General features: G+C 39.1%; 1 protein-coding gene across 1 annotated transcript; it reads left to right on the plus strand.

Moving 5' to 3' along the window:
* Positions 1-12,508: 12,508 nt before the first annotated feature.
* On the plus strand, positions 12,509-13,901 carry LOC104440614 (glutathione transferase GST 23). The gene is made up of 2 exons (XM_010053535.3): positions 12,509-12,895; positions 13,301-13,901. Exons 1-2 carry the CDS (start codon positions 12,587-12,589, stop codon positions 13,667-13,669), a joined length of 678 nt encoding a protein of 225 aa, XP_010051837.1. The 5' UTR covers positions 12,509-12,586; the 3' UTR covers positions 13,670-13,901.
* Positions 13,902-23,767: the final 9,866 nt, after the last annotated feature.

Genomic DNA, 23,767 nt, shown 5'->3' on the forward strand with positions numbered 1-23,767 from the left:
CGAAAACTTGATTGACTGGAAGATATGAAATTAACAGAGAAGGAAAATGCATATTTGTTGCTATTGATGAGATTCATTATTCAGGTATGATGCGTTTTTCCATTACGATTTGCGTCTAATCCTTCTTGTTCAGTAATCCTTGACGCTTTCCCTATAAAATGCTATGCAACTAGAACTCTCAGGTCCACATGAGCAAGAAAACTCCTTAATGACCTCAAACTTGAGGCTCTGCTTGCAGTACAGGCTCGAGTTTTATCCCGGCACAGCTTCATCGTTTCCGTACTGTAGAACGATCAAGAAGTAAAGTCAATATCTTCTTCTCTATGCACTGTCCATCTTGGACTGCAGTCGTCGCAAATTAGAAAAGATGTGCCAGTATGCTCTTAGTCTCGAATACGGAAGTCTCCATGTCCTTGTGAGATTCGAGAATCTCAGTTTTGCGCATGTCTAAGCTGTCATGAAAATCTTTCTGCTATTTAAGAAGACAAAAGGCCATGTGTTCAAGAGATAGCAGAGTAAGCAACCGATAATACATATACGGACGCTCCACAGCACAACTATTCAGAAACTCATGTACTTAAACAAAATCAGCGAAAGAAGTACATTTGTGTTCAGGTTTGATAATACAAATTGCATCAGGGCCTCATAATGGATGGATGGGCTCGATGAAGCAGGATGGGTGCTACCTGATAAAGGGAAAAAATCATGTGAAAATAATGAATTTTATGACGTACGCGGAGGGGTTGCCCAGTTATCATTCTAAGTTGATGAAGTGTCCTCCCTGTCACTAGTTTACCTAAGGCCATACCTGAAATTTCTCGAAGTAGTTTTAATTTGACTACTTATCACTATTCTCTAATCCTGTCGAAATACTATGTCTCGCAGTTTGGATCAGTTGCTAGATAATTTGCATCGACGCATAAATTTTCTGTGTCAATCATTTATTTTGGAGCAAGTGCTGTCTTCCTTCAAAAACCTTTGCACGGAAGAGCAGATTTTTATGCTTCGACTTTTACAAGTAATCCCAATGTAGCAAATATGTTGGTACTAGCGGGACACCAAGACTATTCATTTGACTCATTTTGGTTATAGCTAGTGCGCTCTAGAATGAGGTTAAGATAAGACTCATCTCTGCACATAAATCACGCAACAGCATGACCACAATAGCCTAAAACTGAGTATTTTTGTGTAAAATCTTATGTCATATTAGGAAACGACAGCTCCAGGGCACCGCAGGGCTTCGAGAACATGCATTCGGGTCGAACTGTTTGTCACCTGTAAAAGGATTTCAGAGGCGATGCCGTGAAGTGATCGTTGATAATGTACATGTACTTCATGGTTCATGCAATGTCTGATGTACTGCTATGGAGTTTTATAGGATCTCATCTGCACAAGCTCTCACAGTTTCACTTTCATGGAATCGGGGATCTGAACTTTCTTGGAATGGAAAACTTCCATTTAACAATAACTAGGATCCCGGTTAGCTCGAACAAAGAAACAACATAAGAATGCAACGTTAATTGTACCGAGTGTGATGGAGCTATTTGTACATTTTCCCCCTTTGTGGATTGGTAAGTTATGCTTGCGATGTCTTTTCGAGCGGTGGACAAGCAGGAATGCTGCATATATGTGATCACTTGGCATTAATTTTATTAAATGATAAGTGCAATAGAAGTCCTAGAACTTATTACGAAAATACGATTGAGTCTTAAAATTTGCAAAAAGTGTAATTAAGTTCTAAAATTTGTCAAATTTGTTCAATTGAGTCATAAAGTTAACATCATCAAACTTGCTAACAGAAAATGCTGATGCGGTCGCTGATTGCCGCTACCGACCCGGAAATGAAGAAATTTTGTGTCGTTATCAAACGAATTTCTATTTTTAGAGTAGAAATTTGGTGATGTTATCAAACGGTTATTTTTCCTTAGAAACTCTTCTAGAAATAGAAATAGAAAAATCTATTTCTGCCTTAAACTATTTCTGGAACAGAATGGTTGTCATGTGCACCCTAAAAACTGTAAAAAAAAAAAAAAAATAGAAAATGGAAACTCCTTCGCTACCGCCACCCATCGCCGGGAGGGGCCAGCGATGCGGGGGGCTGGTTGTCGGCCCTCCGGCGATGGGTGGCGGCGGCGGTGAAGTTGCCATTTTCTTTTCTATTTTAACAGCTTTTTAAAAATTAATTTTTAGTTGTTCTTCTTTAGTTTTTAAATCTATTTAAAAATTGAATAAGAAATAATTTTAAAATGCCATGTCTATGCCAAATCAGCATTTTCTGCTAGTAAGTTCTTTTTTTTTTTTTTTTGTCGATCTACTCTACACCTACTTTACACTCACTCACAGACTTTTGCCCTACCTCTTAGCATGGGAGTCGAAACTCACTCTTAAAACTTACTCGTCCCCACCCCATCCCCCTAAGAATGTGGGGATTTGAACCCCTCACCTCCCCTTCCATGTTGAAATGGTGGCCACCGGGGCGAATCCCGGTGGTTTCCTCGCTAGTAAGTTCGACGATGTTAATTTGACAAGTTTTAAGACTTAATTACACTTTTTGTAAGTTTTATAACTCAATTATATTTTCGTAATAAGTTTTAGAACTTCGATTGTACTTATCTCTTTAGTTAACCAAGGAATGCTAGCTTCACTAGTTTAACAATTAAACCAGTATTATCATCCAGCTATCACGTGTCTGAGATCATCAAAGTTAATAAGATGTCTTGGCTAGGGTGACAAAGTCCCTGATTTTCTTCAAAGTGTTTCACGCCACAGGGAAGCAACGGGAGGAGGCAACAAAAGAAGCCAAGAAAGTCTTGAAAACCATTTTGTTCCTAGTCTCCGACTTGGAAGTTTCATGTCCTCGCAAGAATTTCAGTTTCATGCACTAATGAATTGTCAAGAAAAACTTTATGTATTTTTAAAGGTGCATTTGATAATATTTCTGTTAATAAATATTTTGTTCATTTCTATTCAATAGAAAAAATTTTGAGCAAAAGAGCACATTTGGTACAAATCTAAAATTTCTATTCTCGAAATAGAAAAAGAAAAAAGCATTTGATATAACCTCAATTTTTTTGTGAACGTGGAGTTTTTGTTTAAAAAAAATTTCCATAATTTTCTTTGATTTTTCTTCTTCTTTTTTTTCTCCCTTCTTCTTTCTCCTCTAGCTGATCGCTCACAAACATGAGTCGGTGAGGTGGACCTCGCCAACCTCGCCAAGATCTGGTAAGGTTGAACCTTGCGAGATGAGGGCCAATTAGAGGTGGACCTTGCCAGCCTCAAGCAAATCTCGCCAAATCAAGCAATTTGCTTGAGGCTGGCAAGGTCCACCTCTAATTGGCCCTCATCTCTAATCGATCACCAAGACCCAACGACCGGCTAGAGGAGGAAGAACAAGGAAGGAAAAAAAAGAAAAGAAAAAAAAAAAAAATGACCTTATTTCAGAAATTTTTCTTAGAATAAAAGGGTATTTTTTTTTTTTTTACTTTTTATTTCTATTTTAAATTTATTCCTTGGCGTGACCCCCCAAACCAACGATGGCCCTTGGCCTAGCTAGGCGAGGGTCAATGATCAGCAAGCTTAACTCTCTTTCTTCTGCTCCCAATTTCTTAACAAAATTAAGAAATCAAATACCCTTATAAGCTCATTCTCATAATAAGAAGTCTTGTTCTTCTGTCGTTGGGGCTCTAGTATGCATGCGCCGTAGATATACATTGAGAAGAAGGATGCTAGATTCATGGATGAGAGCCGACACCCGCCGCTAATTGCAAACCTATCCAAATACAATAACAGAACAAAATTGTATTCCTAATCTCGCGCATGGAACTCCATAACAGATCAACGGAAGCCCCATAGGAAAAAGACAAGCAAAGAACCAATATCTCCCACAAATCAAAAAGCACTAACACAAACAAATTCCGCGATCGCTCCACATTACGCTGCTCTGCAAGGAAACATCCCGACAGTAATGCGAGAAACGCACCGACTCTCTACCGATAACTAATCCGAAACCGACATTACTAAAGTTGGAGAATCAAACCAATTCATGAACTTTGAACATGTTGGGAATAACGGATCCCCGAAAACGTGGATTCGACACTAAATCGAACCCCTAAATCAATGCGGAAGACGAAGCACGGGAATGACACGTATCACCGATCGTAAAGCACACCACGGATTCGAGCGTACCTTGTTAGCCACAGATTAGACACCGACGCCAATAGAGGAAGAAAATTTGTCCCTTGTTCGATCCGATTCGATCTGACGACGCCTTGAAGGGGAGAAAACAGTGGCCTTGTGCTTACTGTACTTTTTGGAGGGAGAGAGCTCGCGGGAGAGGAGAAGACGTACGTTAATTTCCAACAGTTGTCTTCTCTCTCTCTCTCCTCCCTTTTATACCTTCCCCCATCCACGGGCCCTATTCCCGTGAGCCGGGCCTTTTGGGCCCAGCATGGGCGGACGGGCCTTAAGCCCATCACCAATTAAAACCATCATCTCCCACTCGCACATGGTGGGCTGAACAGGATTCTCTTTACCTCTCTTCAACATTCATGCCGGTGAATAATCCGTGCGACCAGCATACTTTGAGAGTTCGTTGCCATACATCTGTTAGGAATATATAGCAGCTCATAATGGGCATCACACTCCGAGTAGATTTAATATGCAGTACCCTAAATCGATTGATCACATTTATATCTCTCTTGATCTCTTTCAAACAATGATATATATATTGTATTCACAATTATGATTATCACAAAGACAGTCATAATTGGTTAACCGGTAAATATAAAACTACAATGTGATTCTCCAAAATCGATCTTCCTCTTCCCTTGAAACTCTCAATTTCAGTTCAACTTGCTTTTCTAGAAATGCCCCATTAGATCGAATCAAACTCATGACCATTGGCAACATCCTAAGATAGCAAACACTAAATAGAAATCTTGAGAATAAGTAAGAGTCATGAGGGGACTTAAAATTAAGGAACTCTTTTTCTCAAGAGTCTCACACGATATAAAAGTTGAGATCAAACTTTTGCCACTCTTATTGGTCGTCTCATGCATACGTAGTATGAAATACGTATTACGGTATTAACTCCTTTCCCATGGAACGTATGTCTACACTTTCAATACCGTACAGATGATAGTTCAGACATACCCAATGTCTAACTTGAGTTCACGTATCTACTCATTCACAAAATTCATCAGAACTCACATCTGGCATCATAGACAGTTAAAGTAAAATATGTGGGGTATTTATTTTCAGACATAGTAAGTATTATGTCATCATCTTAACACTTAGTTAAGGCGACATACGTATTTTAAGCTTGAGCTCTCGATTATCACCTAGATAATAAGCTTAAAAATAGTCTCATCTCTATTTATCACACAGTAAATAGAGGCGATTACCCATGTGAGTGGGCTAATCTTATATCTGTCCGACATACTTCTCTTAACTTAAAGTAATGCACTGAGCATTAAGATGCATAAAGATCATACAAAGATTCATAGACATTAATGATGAAAACACAAATTCATCAAATGTGAACACTTAGGGAAATTACAATATTCAGTACATCAGCCTCTACGCAATCCTAGAGATTTCATATGGCCACAAAACACATCTCTAGGTATTGGCTTTGTCATAGGATCTGCTACCATTCTATGCGTAGTATGTACTCTAAGTTCACATCTTTTCGTGCAATCATATTCTTGACAAAAGTATACTTTGTATCTATATGTTTGGTTTTGCCATGATATTTTGGATCTTTGGTGTACGCTTTTGCTGCTTGGCTATCACGATTAACCAACAATGAATCTGCAGCACTTCAAATAACACCTAAATGATCCAATAATCTCTTAAGCCAAACATCTTCTTTTATTGCTGCTGATAATGCCACGAACTCATTTCCATCATGGACAAGGCTATACACTTTTGTTTCTTACTGCTCCAACATATGGTGCCATTATTCGGTAAGAGAACAAACCCAGAGGTAGATTTCCTTTCATTTAAATCTCCTCCCCAATCAACATCAGAATAGCCTTAGAGTCGCAGATCCTTTCCTTAATAACTCAACGTATAATCAGCAGTCCCCTTTAGATACCTTAGTATTCATTTAACGGCTTTTCAACGTGCTTGACCTGGATTGGATTGGTATATGCTCACCATTCCAACTGCATAACATATGTCAGGTCATGTACACATCATAGTGTACATCAAACTCCCAACAGCACTAGTATAAGGAACATATTTCATTTGTTCCTTCTCTTGTGGAGTCCTTGGACACAGCCTATGGCTCAATCCTTCACCTTTTGCAATAGGAGTGTCTATGGGTTTACAATCCCATATCATTCATCTCAAAATTGGAAGACAACCAACTCTTGACAATATTGACAAGTTCCATATTGCTTCCGACAATTGGTATATCATCAACATATAATGATATGATCACAAATAGATCTATGGATTTTTTGATATATATACAATGATCCTCATCTATCATTGTAAAATCATATGCCATTATGGCATTATGAAATCGTATATACCATTATCTTAACGACTGCTTAAGGCCATATATCGACCTCAAAAGTCGACATACCTTTTCTTCTTGGCCTTGCACTATGAAACCAACATGTTGTTCCATATATGTTTATTCCTCTAATTCTCTATTGAGGAAAGCAGTCTTTACATCCATTTGATGTAACTCAAGATCCATACTAGCCACTATTGCCAGAATAATACGAATCGAGATAAATCTTACTACAGGAGAAAACGTATCTTCATAATCTATTCCTTCCTATTGATTATACTCCTTCGCCACAAGGCGAGCCTTATGCCTTTCTATCGAGCCATCAGCTTTTTGCTTTATTTTGAGAACCCACTTGTTCCCAATAGCTTTGTGTCCTTTTGGAAGATCAACCAGTTCCCAGACTTGGTTTGACTTCATTGACTCCATCTCCTCTTTCATTGCATAAATCCATTTTTCCTTACTAGGGCAATTCAGAGCCTCATTAATATTTCTTGGCTCATCCTCATCTTGTGGAGCAACCATAAAAGTTTCCCCTTCAATGTCAAAACGTCGACAGGGAATACTTTGGCAACTTGTTCGCCGTATGGGAGATTGTACACTTAGCACATCATTCCCCATTATGCTCCCACTCGGATTAGATAATGACGATATCATCTCATCATGTGGTTGTAATTGAGAATGAGTTGAATTCAATTCATCACTTCTCATATTACTCCCATTTGGACGAACTCCACTAATATCATTATATTGATCCAAGGTTTCAAATAGGGGTAATCTTCCCCTATTTCGCCATTCTTAGGAAATTCATCCACTAAGAATGTGACATCCCGCGATTCAAATTCAGTTATACTCCCACTTTCCTGCTCACCTACGAACACATACCCTTTCGAGTGTTCGGAGTATCTCATTAAAATACTCTTATTTCCTTTAGGACCCAATTTCCCAAACTTGTGAGAGGACTCATGAGTATAGACAGTACAACCCCATGGCTTAAGGAAACTTAAGTCCGATTTTCTACCTGTCCATAACTCATATGGAGTGGAACTAACTGATTAGGAAGGCACCTGGTTAAGTATATAGGCAGCAGTTAACAACGCATCACTCCAAAAAGTTATATGTAAGTTAGCAGCGCCATCATGGACCTAACCATTTCCAGTAGGGTTATGTTTCTTCTCTCTGCAACACCATTTTGTTGAGGAGTATATGGAATAGACAACTGTATTTCTATTCCTTTTCATCACATTATTTTCTGAACTCATCAGATAAATATTCTCGACCTCGATCGGATCTTAATACTTTTATTTTCTTGTCTAATTGATTTTCTACCAGGTTCATAAACCTTTTGAAACAACTTATTGCTTCAGATTTATGAGAAATCAAATAGACATATCCGAATCGAGTATAATTATTTATAAAAGTGATGAAATAAACAACCCCATGTCTTCTTCTCACATTCATTGAACCACATACATCATAATGGATTAAATGCAAAAGAAATTCAGCTCTTTATCTTTTCCAAATGGTTTCCTTGTCATTTTCCCTACTAAGCAATGCTAACATCTAGGCAAATCGACTTTTTCAATGTTGCCCAACAGGCCCTTTTTGGCTAGTCTATTTATACATTGTTGGCCAATATGACCAAGTCTAGCATGCCACACATTCACATCATCATCACATGAAATAAAAAACGTGAAACAAGGGAATAACATATTGACATCACCACAGTCAACATTCAGTACAATAAAACCAACCAGAAAGTGACCACATCTATAGTAGTTTGTATCCAAATACAAATCTACATTGCTATTATGGAAGTTCACACATAAACCAAGCTTAACCAACACAAAAAACAGACACTTAAATTTCGACGAATCTCCGAAGCATATAGAACATCATGTAGGAACAAAGTGCGTTCATCACGCATGTTCAATTGGCAGGTGCCAATCCCTTTAACTTCATCTCTGGAGTTATATCCCACATAGATCCACTTAGTTCCAGTTGGTACTCGTCGGAATTCCACGAAGGATCCTCTATCCTTCGCTACATCGTCTGTTGCTCCTGAATCTACAGTTCACAAAGGATTGGATTCAGTCTATAAAGTAGAACTTGACACAAAAGCAAAGTTCTCAAATGTACAAGATGTGTATACCTTCTTTGGCTCACAACAATCGCGAGCATAGTGACCCTTCTTGTCACAATTGTAACACCTCACCCTTGACATTTTCTTCACTAGAGGACGTTTTCCTCTCTTGTGTTGGTTAACTCTTGATCTCTTGCAATAAGGACTTGATCCTTTGCTTTCCCACATATTGAACGAATCAATACGTTTGCGCTTAGAGCTCAAAGCCCTTTTCTGAGCTAGAACCACCATTGCAAATATCTATTTTCAGCTCACATGCCGTTAAGCGGTCGTCTACCAGCTCAAGGTGGCGCACAGCATCCTAAAGATCTTCCATAACATGGTCAAGAGCTTCTAGTGCTTCTTGCTTTTCCAGCACATATTGAATCTTCATATTCAATATTCCACAATTGTTGCCGTTCAAATCAGCAATTACATTCTTAGTTGCTGAAACCATCAATCTGAACACATCAGACATATATGCACGAATAATTAATGTCTATCATTTATGCATCCCTATTTGCACAGACCCATCATATTAATGAATAATTTCAAGGTTTCAGAATCAAAAGGTCACTATGTTTCCAATCATCCTCCAAAAAATCCTAACTTAAAACTATCATTAATATGATTGTCTTTTGCAAAATCAATTCTATGAAGTTACAAAAACTTCTAAAACTACCCACAACTAATTACCCACACAACCAGAACAATAATAAAAAAGCAAATGATAATTAATATCCAATAAAACAATAATGCTTTCAACATAATACAACAATCCATTACACTAAGTAATATACACAGAAGAAAAATATCAACATAAAAAAAGATATTCACACTCAATAACATCTCAAACTAGTCTAAGAAATAATTAGGGAATGTTCCTTCTAATCTATCAGTCAAAATATCTGAGATTTTTTAAGGCACATTTGCCAACCATGGAAAAACTTTTGGAGAGCTCTCATGTCGCCACCAAGGCGCATTCACTCTGCGCCATGTGGTGCTCAATCTAAGGGTTGAAGTTTTGGCCAACTCAATCCTATAGTACTCTCTTACAAAAGCTTCCACTAGTCTCTTGTAACCCGGGACCAAGTTGACCTCCCATAGCCGATCTAACACTGCTTGCCATTCAGGTGGAAGAGTGTTCATCAAAGCCGGCACCTTCTCAAAGTTCGGCATAAGATAACCATTCCAGATGATTTCCTGTATCATCTGATTGACCTTGACCATGTGTGATACTAAATCACCATTAAGCCACCGATAATCAGCTAACTCTTTCATCAGCCTTTTCGGTCTATCTATTCCTCCGTCCGTTCTCGGGATTGCAGGTATCCGTGCATAACGCATCATAGTTCCTGCAACAAATGCAGAACTAAAATGGATCACTTTTAATCCAAAATAAACAAAATGGAAAATACATAATTTTCCATGATTCATGCAACAAATGCAGAATAATAAATGGATTACCTCTAACCCACACAGACATAACTGGAAAAGAAACAAATTCTTTTTTTTTCTTTTTTTTTTTTTTTTTTTTCGGGTCAACGGTTAAAGTCAACGGTCAACGGTCAATGGTCGGTCAAAGGGTCAACGGTCAAGTCGTCGGACCGGTTGGACCGATCGGCCGGTACGGGCGAACGGACAGCACGTGCCGCGCACGTGCGCGGGCTGACGTCAGCAGGCACGTGCCGCGTGCGTGCCGGCGTCTGCGGTTCGGGTCGGGTCGCCGACAGGTGACCGCCCGGCCAACCGGCGTCATTGCTGACGTCATCGATGACGTCACCCCAGCGGTTACTGACCGTTGGGTGACGTCATGCTGATGTTAGCACGCGTCGGTCCGCCGACCGGTGCGTGCCGGTTCGCCAGCCACCGGCGCCCACGTGCCGGTTCGCCACCGGCGCGTGTGGCACACGCGCTGGGCGAGCCAGCGCTTCCGGGCATGTCGCACCCACACGCAGCGCCTTCTGGCCACGCGCGTGGGCGCGTGCGGCGTCGCCCGGCGGCGCACGACATGTCGCCGGACTCGCCTCGACGACCTCTTTCACCCACTGCCTTCATAATTCGATTTTGACTTATGAAAACTCAGAAAAATGGTCGAACAGCGCTCGGATGTCGGGATTTCTCGCCCTGATCCGTACGGCCGAAAATTTTCGCGAAAAATCAATCAAAAAAACATCAAACAGGTCGGGAAAACGTGAACTAGGGCTCTGATACCAATGTTGGGAATAACGGATCCCCGAAAACGCGGATTCGACACTAAATCGAACCCCTAAATCAATGCGGAAGACGAAGCCCGGGAATGACACGTATCACCGATCGTAAAGCACACCACGGATTCGAGCGTACCTTGTTAGCCACAGATTAGACACCAATGCCGATAGAGGAAGAAAATTTTTCCCTTGTTCGATCCGATTCGATCCGACGACGCCTTGAAGGAGAGAAAACAGTGGCCTTGTGCTTACTGTACTTTTTGGAGGGAGAGAGCGCGCGGGAGAGGAGAAGACGTACGTTAATTTCCAACAGTTGTCTTCTCTCTCTCTCTCCTCCATTTTATACCTTCCCCCATCCACGGGCCCTATTCCCGTGGGCCGGGCCTTTTGGGCCCAGCATGGGCGGACGGGCCTTAAGCCCATCACCAATTAAAACCATCAAAACAGGCGAAGCCATTCGCATCCACGAATCGAACTCGGGCGGGGAGAGCTATACCTTGACCTGATCGAGGGTTCATTACTGGGGCCGAATGGGCGCTGGAGCTCCGAGATGAGCGAAAGCCAGCTCCGGCAGGAGCCCGCACGCGCGGTTGACTTCCGGCGTTCGTTTTCAGAGCGACGATCTTCATTGTCCACCTCGACAACACAGTGACCCAATCGAAGAAGGATCAGATGATCAGTGAAATCGAAACTCCAAGCAAAGGGTTGGGATGCTATGACGGAGCAAGAAGGAGCAAGCGAGAGAGACAGAACATTTTGCGTGCCAAGACGGAGGTTTCGGTTCATAAAATGTGAAAATAGAAATGTCTTCGCAAAAAGAGAAGAAGCATAATTAGTTTTAATTTTATGGTTAAAATATTAATATTTTTTATGTTATGGCAGGGCCCTTATCAAATATCCATTACCAAACATTAATTTGTATATACACTATTTTTTTTTTTTTTTTTTTTTTTTTGTTATAAGAGCAATTATCATATTGCGGTAACAATCATTATCGAAGAAGGATGCTACTAAACTTTGAAATTTCAATTTGGGATACAGAGAATTGGCTTCTAGTTTTGGGCATCATTCATAGTGTGATTGCTTATTAGAGTAAGAGAGGGAGAAGCTTAGTTTCCATCAATGGGAGAACAATGCCAATCTTTCCTTCTTTTTCACTAAAGAAATGTATTAATAGGTCAAAAGTCTCGACAAGACAAAAGTCAATTTCTAATGAAGTCAAACTTAGCGTCTTGATTAAATATTCTGAATATATCATAATCCCTTACGGTTCATTGAATTATGTGGAATTAGGTACTAGCCTTATTCTTGAGCAATGGAGTAGAGAGGTGGTCCTTTTCTCTCGCATTTAACTTGTGATTTTCTTATAAAAGTCTCTTTTCTTCCTTTATATATTTTAGGTGATAATGGTGAAATTAATATTGGATAATTCAATTCCATTGTCGTTGGTGGTCTAATTCAACAAATGAACCGAACTTTCCATGCACCAACTCTCTGCAAATTGTCTCTGACGACAAAGATTGAACAAGAAGGGTCAAGATTGATGAATGCGTGATCACCAAGGTCTTAGACTTCAAGAACAAGAAACAAAGTTTGACTCAATAACAAAAACCAAGTTTGACTTTGTCACCCCAAAAACTCTCAAAGAGCTCTATATGAATCCAACCCATCACAATCCAACCCATCACAGATCAGGACTCGGAAGAAGAAGGACATTGTTCTAATAAGTGTGGAATGGAGGGAGTCAAGTTGCTCGGAGCTTGTCCTAGTCCCTTCAGTCACAGAGTTATATGGGCTCTCAAGCTCAAGGGAGTGGAATACGAGTATGTGGAGGAAGATCTCGGCAACAAGAGCGATGAATTGTTGCGGTTCAACCCAGTTCACAAGAAGATCCCTGTGCTTATCCATAGAGGGAGACCCGTTGCAGAGTCCGCTGTAATACTGGAGTACATCGAAGAGAGTTGGCCACAAAACCCTCTGCTTCCTCAGGATCCTTATCAGAAGGCCGTGGCCCGGTTCTGGATCAAATTCAATGAGGACAAGGTGTGTTGCGAACTTCGAAATGGAATTGGTTTCCGTGATAGATTTATTGAAAAATTTGAGGCGCATTGGTTGCCTGTAACAGTTTTGTTTAGCTATTGCACAAAAGTATCACGTGGAGATTTGTTGGTTTTCTGGTTTAGATAGGAATTATCTTCAAACATTTAGGTCACAGAAATTTCACCTAGAAATATCAGTTTCGATATGTTTCAGTCAAGATTTCTATTCTGAGAACTAGGTTTGGTTCGTGTCTCAATAGCCTTGATCTCGACTTTAGCTTGAAGTGAAAACAGAATTTTATTCAGAACAAGATGAACCTAAAGAGCTACATAAGATAATTAAAGAAAGCTATAAGCATGGTTAAATCCTCCTTCCACTATCTAACGATGAACATTCTGGGTGACGAAGTCCCCAATTTTCTTCAAATTCTTTCAAAGCACAGGAGAGCAACAGGAGGAGGCAAAAAAAGAAGCCAAGAAAATCCTGAACACCATTGAAGAACATGCTCTAAGAGAGGAGGACAACTTCTTTGCTGGGGACAAAATTGGCTTGCAAGATTTGGTCTTTGGATGGCTAGCTTGGTGGCTTCAAGTCCTGGAAGAAGTGGCCGGCGTGAAATTATTGGAAGCTAGCGAATATCCTCGCCTGCACAGATGGGCGCAGAATTTCAGAGCGCATGATGTGATCGGAAGCAACCTTCCGGAGCGTGAGGCCATGCTTGCCCACTTCAAGCGCCTCAGGGAGACCTTCATTGCGTCTTCTCCATCAGCAGTGTAGTCGTGTGGACCGAGTCTTGATGATGACTTTTACTTTTCGTGAGCAAGTTCTGCTAATAAATTTCCAGAGTCTCCGTGTGAATTTATGTAATGAGTAGTGATGGTCCTAAAATGTGCTTATGCATGCTATTTAAATGTAGGAAAGTATGAGGTTGGTATGTCGAAAACTTGATTGACTGGAAGATATGAAATTAACAGAGAAGGAAATTGCATATTTGTCGCTATTGATGAGATTCATTATTCAGGTATGATGCGTTTTTCCATTACGATCTGCGTCTAATCCTTCTTGTTCACTAATCCTTGACGCTCTCCCTATAAAAAGCTATGCAACTAGAACTCTCAGGTCCACGTGAGCAAGAAAACTCCTTAATGACCTCAAACTCAAGGCTCTGCTTGCAGTACAGGCTCGAGTTTTATCCCGGTACAGCTTCATCGTTTCCGTACTGTAGAACGATCAAGAAGTAAAGTCAATATCTTCTTCTCTATGCACTGTCCATCTTGGACTGCAGTCGTCGCAAATTAGAAAAGATGTGCCAGTATGCTCTTAGTCTCGAATACGGAAGTCTCCATGTCCTTGTGAGATTCGAGAATCTCAGTTTTGCGCATGTCTAAGCTGTCATGAAAATCTTTCTGCTATTTAAGAAGACAAAAGGCCATGTGTTCAAGAGATAGCAGAGTAAGCAACCGATAATACATATACGGACGCTCCACAGCACAACTATTCAGAAACTCATGTACTTAAACAAAATCAGCGAAAGAAGTACATTTGTGTTCAGGTTTGATAATACAAATTGCATCAGGGCCTCATAATGGATGGATGGGCTCGATGAAGCAGGATGGGTGCTACCTGATAAAGGGAAAAAATCATGTGAAAATAATGAATTTTATGACGTACGCGGAGGGGTTGCCCAGTTATCATTCTAAGTTGATGAAGTGTCCTCCCTGTCACTAGTTTACCTAAGGCCATACCTGAAATTTCTCGAAGTAGTTTTAATTTGACTACTTATCACTATTCTCTAATCCTGTCGAAATACTATCTTGCAGTTTGGATTAGTTGCTAGATAATTTGCGTCAACGCATAAACTTTATGCGTCAATCATTTATTTTGGAGCAAGTGCTGTCTTCCTTCAAAAACCTTTGCACGGAAGAGCAGATTTTTCTGCTTCGACTTTGACAGGTAATCCCAATGTAGCAAATATGTTGGTACTAGCAGAAGGCCGGGACACCAAGACTATTCATTTGACTCGTTTCGGTTATAGCTAGTGCGTTCTAGAATGAGGTTAGGACTCGACTCATCTCTGCACATAAATCACGCAACAGCATGACCACAACGGTCTGAAACTGAGTATCTCTGTGTAAAATCAAATGTCATACTATGAAATGACACCTCCAGGGTACCGCAGGGCTTCGAGAACATGCATTCGGGTCGAACTGTTTGTCACCTACAAAGGGATTTCAGAGGTGATGCCGTGAAGTGATCGTTGATAATGTACATGTACTTCATGGTTCATGCAATGTCTGATGTACTGCTCTGGAGTTTTATAGGATCCCGTCTGTACAAGCTCTCACAGTTTCACCTTCATGGAATCGGGGATCTGAACTTTCTTGAAGTGGAAAACTTCCGTTTGATAGTAACTAGGATCCTGGTTAGCTCGAACAGAGAAACGGCATAAGAATGCAAAGTTAATTGTACCGAGTGTGATAGAGCTATTTGTACATTTTCCCCCTTTGTGGATTGGTAAGTTATGCTTACGATGTCTTATCACGTGGTGGACGAGCAGGAATGCTGCATTTATGTGATCACTTGCCGCTAATTTAGTTAGGGGATAAGTGCAATAGAAGTCCTAAAACTTATTAAGAAAATGCGATTGAAATCTAAAACTTGTAAAAAGTGTAATTACGTTATAAAACTTGTCAAATTAGTTCAATTGAGTCCTAAAGTTAACATCATCAAACTTACTAATGGAAAATGCTAACGTGGCGCGAACATAGCATTTTAAATAATTTTTCATTTTCCACATGGCTTTTTTAATTATTTTTTATTCAAAATTAGATTTAAAAACTAAAAAAGAAAAGCTAAATTTTATTTTTTAAAATGTTAGAAAAAAACAAAGCACAGAAAATGGAAGCTCCTCCACCACCGCCGCTGCCGCCCATCGCTGGAGGGGTAGGCACTGGCCACCTCCATTACCGGCCCCTCGGCGATGGGCGGCGATGGCGGCAAAGTTGCCATTTTCTATTTTTTTTAACAGTTTTTAAAAAATTAATTTTTAGTTTTTCTTCTTTAGTTTTTAAATCTAATTTTAAAAATTGAATAAAATATGATTTTAAAAAGCCATATGGAAAATTTAAAAAAAAATCATTTAAAATGCTATGTCGGTGCCAAGTTAGTATTTTCTGCGAGTAAGTTCGACGGTGTTAACTTTATGACTCAATTAAATCAAATTGACAAATTTTAGGATTTGAGTACACTTTTTATAAGTTTTAGGACTTAATTACATTTTCTTAATAAGTTTTAGGACTTCAATTGTACCTCTTTAGGAATGTTAGCTTCACTAGTTTAACAATTAAACCAGTATTATCACATGTCTGAGATCATCAAAGTTAATAAGGGTGTGCATGCAAACGTTTCTGTTTCTCATGGTTTCTGTTCTTTTGTTCCCCGGAACAAAAAAAGAACAGAAACCTGTTTGCTAACGCCACATTGTTTTTTTGTTCCCGGAAAACTTAGCCCGGGAATGGTTTGGGAACAAACAAGAAGCAAAAAAAGTTGCTTCTTGTTCCTGGAACAATTTCTAGAAATAAGCTGATTTTCTTTTTTAATTTTCTTTTATTTCCTTTTCTTGCCACGACCACCGTCAACCGCCCGGAGCCACCACCCACCGCCGCCGCCGCCGGTCGCCAGCCGCCGCCGCCGCCGTCGCCGCCGCCGCAGCCGCCGTCTCCGGCCTCCGGCCGCTGCCGCCCGCTGCCGCCGCCTCCGTCGCCGGTCGCCGTCGCTGGCTGCCGCACGACCGCCGGCCGCCGGCAGCCGGCGGTCGTCGGGCGGCCGATGGGCTTCCGGGCGGCGCTCGACGGTGACGGTTGGCGGCCGACGGTCGTGCGGCGCGGCGGCGGCTGGCGGGCCAGCGACAACGACCGGCGGCGGGAGGCGGTGGCAATCCGTCGGCAAGATTAAAAATGAATAAATACAAAAAGAAATTGTTGCGTTATCAAACGCATTTCTATTCTTTTTCTATTCCAAGAGTAGAAATTTTGTGTCGTTATCAAACGGGTTCTTTTACTCATAAATTGTTCCCAGGCAGAAATAGAAAAGAACCATTTCTGAAAAAAAAAACTCTTCCCCGAACAGAAGCGTTTGCATGCGCTACCTAAGATGTCCTGGCTGGGGTGACAAAGTCCCTGATTTTCTTCAAAGTTTTTCACGCCACAGGGAAGCAACGGGAGGAGGCAACAAAGAAGCCAAGAAAGTCTTGAAAACCATTTTGTTCCTAGTCTCCGACTTGGAAGTTTCATGTCCTCGCAAGAATTTCAGTTTCATGCACTAACGTACTATCAAGAAAAGCCTTTTGTTTTTTAAATGTGTGTTTGGTAATATTTATGTTAATAAATATATTGTTCATTTCTACTCGGTAGACAATTTTTTTAGCAAAAGAGCATATTTGGTACAAACATAAAATTTCTATCCTTGAAATAGAAAAAGAAAAAGCATTTAATATAACCTCAATTTTTTTGTGAACGTGGCGTTTTTTTTAAATTTTTCTAATAATTTTATTTGATTTTTCTTTTCTTTTTTTCCTCCCTTCTTCTTTCTCCTCTAGCCGATTGCTGACTATCACAGACAAGGGCCGGTGAGGTGGACCTCGCCAAGATCGGGTAAGGTTGAACCTTGCCCAAACATAGCGAGATTTGCTTGAGGCTAGCAAGGTCCACCTCTAATTGGCCCCCGTCTCTAATCAATTGCCGAGACCCCAACGACCGGCTAGAGGAGGAAGAACAAGGAAGGAAAAAACAAGAAAATGAAAAAAAACATGACCTTATTTTAGAAATTTTTCTTAGAATAAAAGGGTAATTTTTTTTACTTTTTATTTTTATTTTAAATTTATTCCTTGGCGTGACCCCCAAACCAACGATGGCCCTTGGCCTAGCTAGGCGAGGACCAGTGACCCCTATAAAGCACCGACACTCTTCAATGATCAGCAAGCTTAACTCTCTTTCTGCTCCCAATTTCTTAACAAAATTAAGAAATCAAAATACCCTTCTTAGCTCATTCTCATAACAAGAAGTCTCGTTCTTCTGTCGTTGTGGCTCAAGTATGCATGCGCCATAGATGTACATTTAGAAGAAGGATGCTAGATTCATGGATGAGAACCGACACCCGCCGCTAATTGCAAACCTATGCAAATACAATAACAGAACAAAATTCTATTCCTAATCTCGCGCATGGAACTCCATAACAGATCAATGGAATGTAAGAGTTTTCCTAATGTGGACTAAATTAATTAATATTGTAATTTATTTTTTTTACGGTTACCGTAAATCATGGTTGGTCTAAAGTGAGATAGAAGGTTTCTTAATTAGTCTAATATGGGCTGGCTAGTATGGGTCGAGTTGAGCCTGGCCCGTAATGAGAGAGACTAGCTGGAAACTCTATAAATATTGCTCAAGTCTCTCCTCTAACCCTAATTCTCACATGTATCCTCACCTAAGGGGCGTTTACCTAACGCTAAACGTGAGGGGGCCGCCTCATTGAGCCAGTGATACGGAGGGCAATAGAGGAGAAGGACTTGCGCGTGGAACATTGTGTTTCCGCTTTCGCTTCAAGAACAATGGATCCCAAAACATGTGCATTAATCTTTCTACTCAATTATGCATGGTCTTGTTCTAGTTATGGAGATCTTGGGGTTACGCAATTTTGCGTCCAACATATGGTATTAGAGCCTCCATAACCTTAGAATTTGAATGCAATTGATTTTGCCCTAATTTGTATGGATTAACCCTAATTAGTACAGATCTTGCCCTAATTTGTGATTTTTGAGACTCTTTGTTCAATAAAAATTAAAATAAATCACAAATTTGGATTGGGGGAGACGAGATGAGCAAGAGGGTCGGCGGCGCGTAGCCGGGGGATGACGCACGCGCCCCCACGCATGGCCCTGCGCCGCCTGGGCGTCGAACGCGCGCCGCATGTGAGCTCCACACGCCACGCACTCAGGCGGCGCGTGTGAGCGCGTGGGGCCTCCATTCAGCGCGTGGCTGGCGATGTTGGACTTGTATGGTGATTTCCTATCTCATGGTATATTTATTTTATATGTTTGATGTTTTTATTGATATGAAATTGCATATGAAACCCTAAATACGTGTATTTTAAATGATTTTTTGCGTATTTTTCCTTGTATTTTTCTATGATTTTGGAAATACAAGTGTTGTGTTATAGGTATATTATCACATAATCATTATAAAGGTGTGATTCATCAATAAAAATCAAACTTTGTTGTGAACTTGAAGCTGGCTTAATGAGATACAATCATTATTGAATAGTAATTGAGCTATGTATTGAGCTTATGAGAAACAATAAAGGTTATGAAACTTTTGTTGCTCAAGCATACTCCTTGACACGCTGGTAATCTTTGAATGATAGACGTCTTAAGAACTCGTGACCAAACTAGTTGCACTAATTAACATATCTGCCGTATGTGGGTAATGCATGTTAATTAAGTTACTACATATTGTACATGAACTCATCTGGTCACTTGTTAATGTCTATCAAGTTGAATGTTTTTATGGTTAAGGAGTATGACAACATTTACGCAGAGCAATAGTATCTACTATTAAATTTTAGATACTTGGTTCTTTGGTTTGACTCAATTAATAGGCCACCGATTGATTACAATGATAATTTGTTACTTAAAATTGGCTAATAAATTAGTTGTTGGTCTTAGAGTCATGTTTTTCCGTATGAAACTCATGAGCAATAGTTGATTATTTATCAAGCTTGTTGACTTGGTGTACCCTGTATTACTATTGATGTTAATTTGTAAGAGATATTTTAGATCAGCATTCTTTTTATGTTGTTTTGGTAATATGTAATCGGGGTGCATAAGAGATGTTTTATTCTCTATTATTAGAAGTTTCTTATGTTACCGTGATCAATGATCTCATTAGAATCTGTCTTTCAGTATATATATATATATTTATATATATGTATGATTAATTTTTATTAATGAATAAAGCAATGTAATTAGCATGATATGTGATTTTAGTGATATGCTACCCCTATCACTAAAGTTAAAATCACATGTATATGGTGTATGTGAGGAGTAAAGTTTATATCCCTGGTATGAGAGAATTTCAATAATTCAATTGAGTAGTGACCGCCAAAGTGGCACGCTTGATTGGGTTTGAGAAATTTCGGTCTCGTATGATGATTGAGATGTCTCCTGATCTAATGTGTAGTCATACTCCCAAAGGAGGTGATTGTGTATTAGTTCATTGAGGGATACATGATAGTGTGGTGGAGGAGTGACTGATTCTAGTGATTCATATGCCCAAAGGTGATGAATTCACAAAAAAAATTGGAATATATTCTCATAACCGCTATCATGTGGGGAGTGTACAACTGCATGTCATGTATTCTGCCCAAAAGTGATTATATGATTATGCGTGTAATTCTCTGGATGTGTACTTGTATGTCAAGTTACACAGTACTCACATGATGCTAATTATATACATTGCTTGGTTTTCAGTCACATTTTCTGTAATTAATAACTTCATTATTATTGAGATTTTTACTGCTTCAAATTTTAAGTTGTGGACATATGATTTATTGCTTGAGAAAAGAGCAATTGAATTTGCTTATTGTCCATGAAGCGTTCCATTCTGGAACACTTGAAAAGAGGTTTGTCTACGGATTGCACTGCTATAAGATGATGGAAGCCTTAGTTGCTTGAAATTATGTCTTGTCTGATATTGAAATTAGGATATATCTGCAAAGATTGTGTTTAAGTACTAATGACATATACATCTCGTATATGATTAAAAAAATATTTCCAAAATTTTTATATTTAAGGAAAATGGCCATGATAAAGAATAAACTGATTAAAAATTAGTCTTGAAGTTGTCAAGCCTAATAATAGCAGTAAGTATTTTGGCAAGTATGACCATACCGAATTGCTTAAAGGGTCATTTGTCAAATACTTGATAAATTCTGGGATGGTAATTTAATGCTTGAAAATCCTGACAAGAAAATTTGGCTAAAAGGCATGAAGCACCATATTGAACATGGTGATGAGTATGATTAGTAAGACTAATTTATCTGGTTTTTTGTAGGCTGATATTATGAAAGCAACTTTTTCACATACAAAATGTGTCTCAAGTTGTTTCATAAACTTCTTTTGAGTTATAGATTGGACATAAATTACTTGAATCATATGAAATTTAGAAGTGTCATACAAAAGTAAGGTTATCTAATTCAATATTAAGTGTGTTGGAATTCAGATCCACTCGGAATTATTTTTGTATCTTATCTAGATTGTTAAAGGGGTATTGATTTTAAGACCTTAAAGAAAATACAAGAATTATGGTATCACATACTGTAAAGTTTCTACAGTTTGACGAGGATAGCTACTCTCAAACTATTAAGGATAATAGTACGATGGAAAATCACTGTGTCTTTGTCTTTGCCTAAATAGATAATTGTGATACAGACAATTGTGGAATCTCCTGTACCATAGACTAAACTTGATGAGGTTCAATGTATTATTCTTGATATAATTTATGATGAAATTTTTTCAAACCTCTCAAGTATAGAATGAAGTGATTATAGCTTTACTCAGGAGATTTGTTAGGGAAAGACGATCAGTTATTCCATTAGACTATATAGTCTATTCCTGAGAGCATGACCACAATATCCACTACATGGTTGATTTATCGACATAAATAAATGTTGTTTCTTATCCTCAATGAAGTATGTGATTAGATGCCATAAAAGGCGATATACAATCTATGAAACATGTTTGGAAACTTACTGACTTGTCTAAAGATCACAAGTTTATTAGTTGCAAATTGGCGTACAAAAGAGGGGTGGATTGTTTATAGTGAAGAAATAATTATTTCTTTAAATATTCTTTTAGAGTGAACGTGGCATTAATAATTTATTTTAATATAAAGTTACGCCAAATAGATACAAAATCTATATTGTGCAATTGGAGAATTTTGCAACAAATGTTTCAAGTAAACTTGTGTATAGACTGAAAAGTCTTATTTATAGTCTTAAGCAAGTTTCCAGAAAATATTATTAAAATTTCATAGTGTTGTTATTTTGTTCAATTGGGAACAAAGTAATTCAATATACTGCAAGGTCAGTGGGAGGAAATTTGTTTTTTCTCATACTCTTTGTACATGATATTTTGCTTACAAGTTGTGACCTTAATACATCTTATATCCTTTGTACTGAGGTCTGTAAGGATTGTTTTTGCCATATTATATTAGATTTTCTCGGAGGACATTTGTTGATTGTATATTGGAAAATATTCAATATACATCATTGCAAGTCAGGAATTGCTCCTGTTGTTAAGGGTGATGGACTGAATCTATCACATTGTCCTTATTTAGATATTGAGAAAATCTAATTAAATGGTGTACCTTGTGTCAGTGCACTTAAAAATATAATGTAAACAGTGTTAGTAACATTCTTTTAGGCTCCAAAACCTCATGAAGAAGTTAATCGTTTTAACTTTATGGATAGACCCATACAGTTGTATTGAGATAATAAATTTGTAATATTATTTATTTACTACAGAGGTTTCAAGGGGTCTAAATTGGTGGTCAAAATTTTTTACCAAAGGCAAACGGTACAGAAAGGTGACGTTTTAATATAATATATATTTCACAGATGATGTGATTGCAGATCCACTAACTAAAGGCCTATGCCCGTGTGTATTTGAGTGATATATCGTTAGCATGGGCCTAGGAGCATCATTAGATGCTGTTGTTTAGTGGGAGCTATTTTGGCTTTACTCTGATAAAGTTCACATCTGTGGTTCGTTACATTTAGTAACGGTTTGATATGTATCAACTTTTGCATTCAATAAAATAATTTTGAATGTGTTGTTATCATGCTAAATACATATTGATAAAGTCTCAAGGGATTGTATAAACCTTGAGTGAAGGCTAGGGGCATCCAGGCATCCGGTTATTAACCTTGTGCATATGTCTTGTGATACATAAAGAAAGGTTAACCATAAGGACAAGACATATGTGGGTACATTGGAACCATAAAGCATTCTCTAGTGGCACAATTTTTTGTGACACCTAAAGTAAGAGAATGGTGACTGACAAATGGGATCTCTTTATGAGAGATGTTATTCATTTGACACACTACCATATTGAATCCATATCAATAAAGTTGAGAGCACTCGTGACCATGGAAGGCTCTGTGTGTATACATGCAGTTACTGCCATGGTTCGGTGTTTAAGACTTTATGGGATAGGATTGACTATTAAGAATTATCTCTGGACCAAATGTGTGCACATACAGTACGATTTCAATTAATATAGTCCAAGTGGGAGAATGTAAGAGTTTTCTTAATGTTGACTAAATTAATTGATATTGTAATTTACTGTTTTTACGGTTACCGTAAAACAGGGTTGGTCTAAAATGAGATAGAAGGTTTCTTAATTAGTCTAATATGGGCTAGCTAGTGTGAGCCGAGTTGAGCTTGGCCCATAATGAGAGGGACTAGCTGAAAACTCTATAAATATTGCTCAAGTCTCTCCTCTAACCCTAATTCTCACATGTATCCTCACCTAAGGGGCGTTTATCTAACGCTAAACGTGAGGGGCGTCTCATTGAGCCAGTGATACGGAGGGCAATAGAGGAGAAGGACTTGCGCGTGGAATGTTTCCGCTTCCGCTTCAAGAACAACGGATCCCAAAACATGTGCGTTAATCTTTCTACTCAATTATGCATGTTCTTGTTCTAGTTATGGAGATCTTGTGGTTACGCAATTTTGCGTCCAACATGGAAGCCCCACAGGAAAAAGACAAGCAAAGAACCAATATCTCCCACAAATCAAAAAGCACTAACACAAACAAATTC

The sequence above is a fragment of the Eucalyptus grandis genome, chromosome 4 (genome assembly GCF_016545825.1).
Source record: "Eucalyptus grandis isolate ANBG69807.140 chromosome 4, ASM1654582v1, whole genome shotgun sequence".
Lineage (NCBI taxonomy): Eukaryota > Viridiplantae > Streptophyta > Magnoliopsida > Myrtales > Myrtaceae > Eucalyptus > Eucalyptus grandis.

What these genes read in the sequence shown, in the direction of transcription:
- LOC104440614 (XM_010053535.3), top strand. Translation starts at nt 12,587, where the DNA reads ATGGAGGGAGTCAAGTTGCTCGGAGCTTGTCCTAGTCCCTTCAGTCAC. An exon ending in TCAAATTCAATGAGGACAAG is followed by an intron (nt 12,896 to 13,300) that starts GTGTGTTGCGAA and finishes TGGGTGACGAAG; the next exon opens with TCCCCAATTTTCTTCAAATT.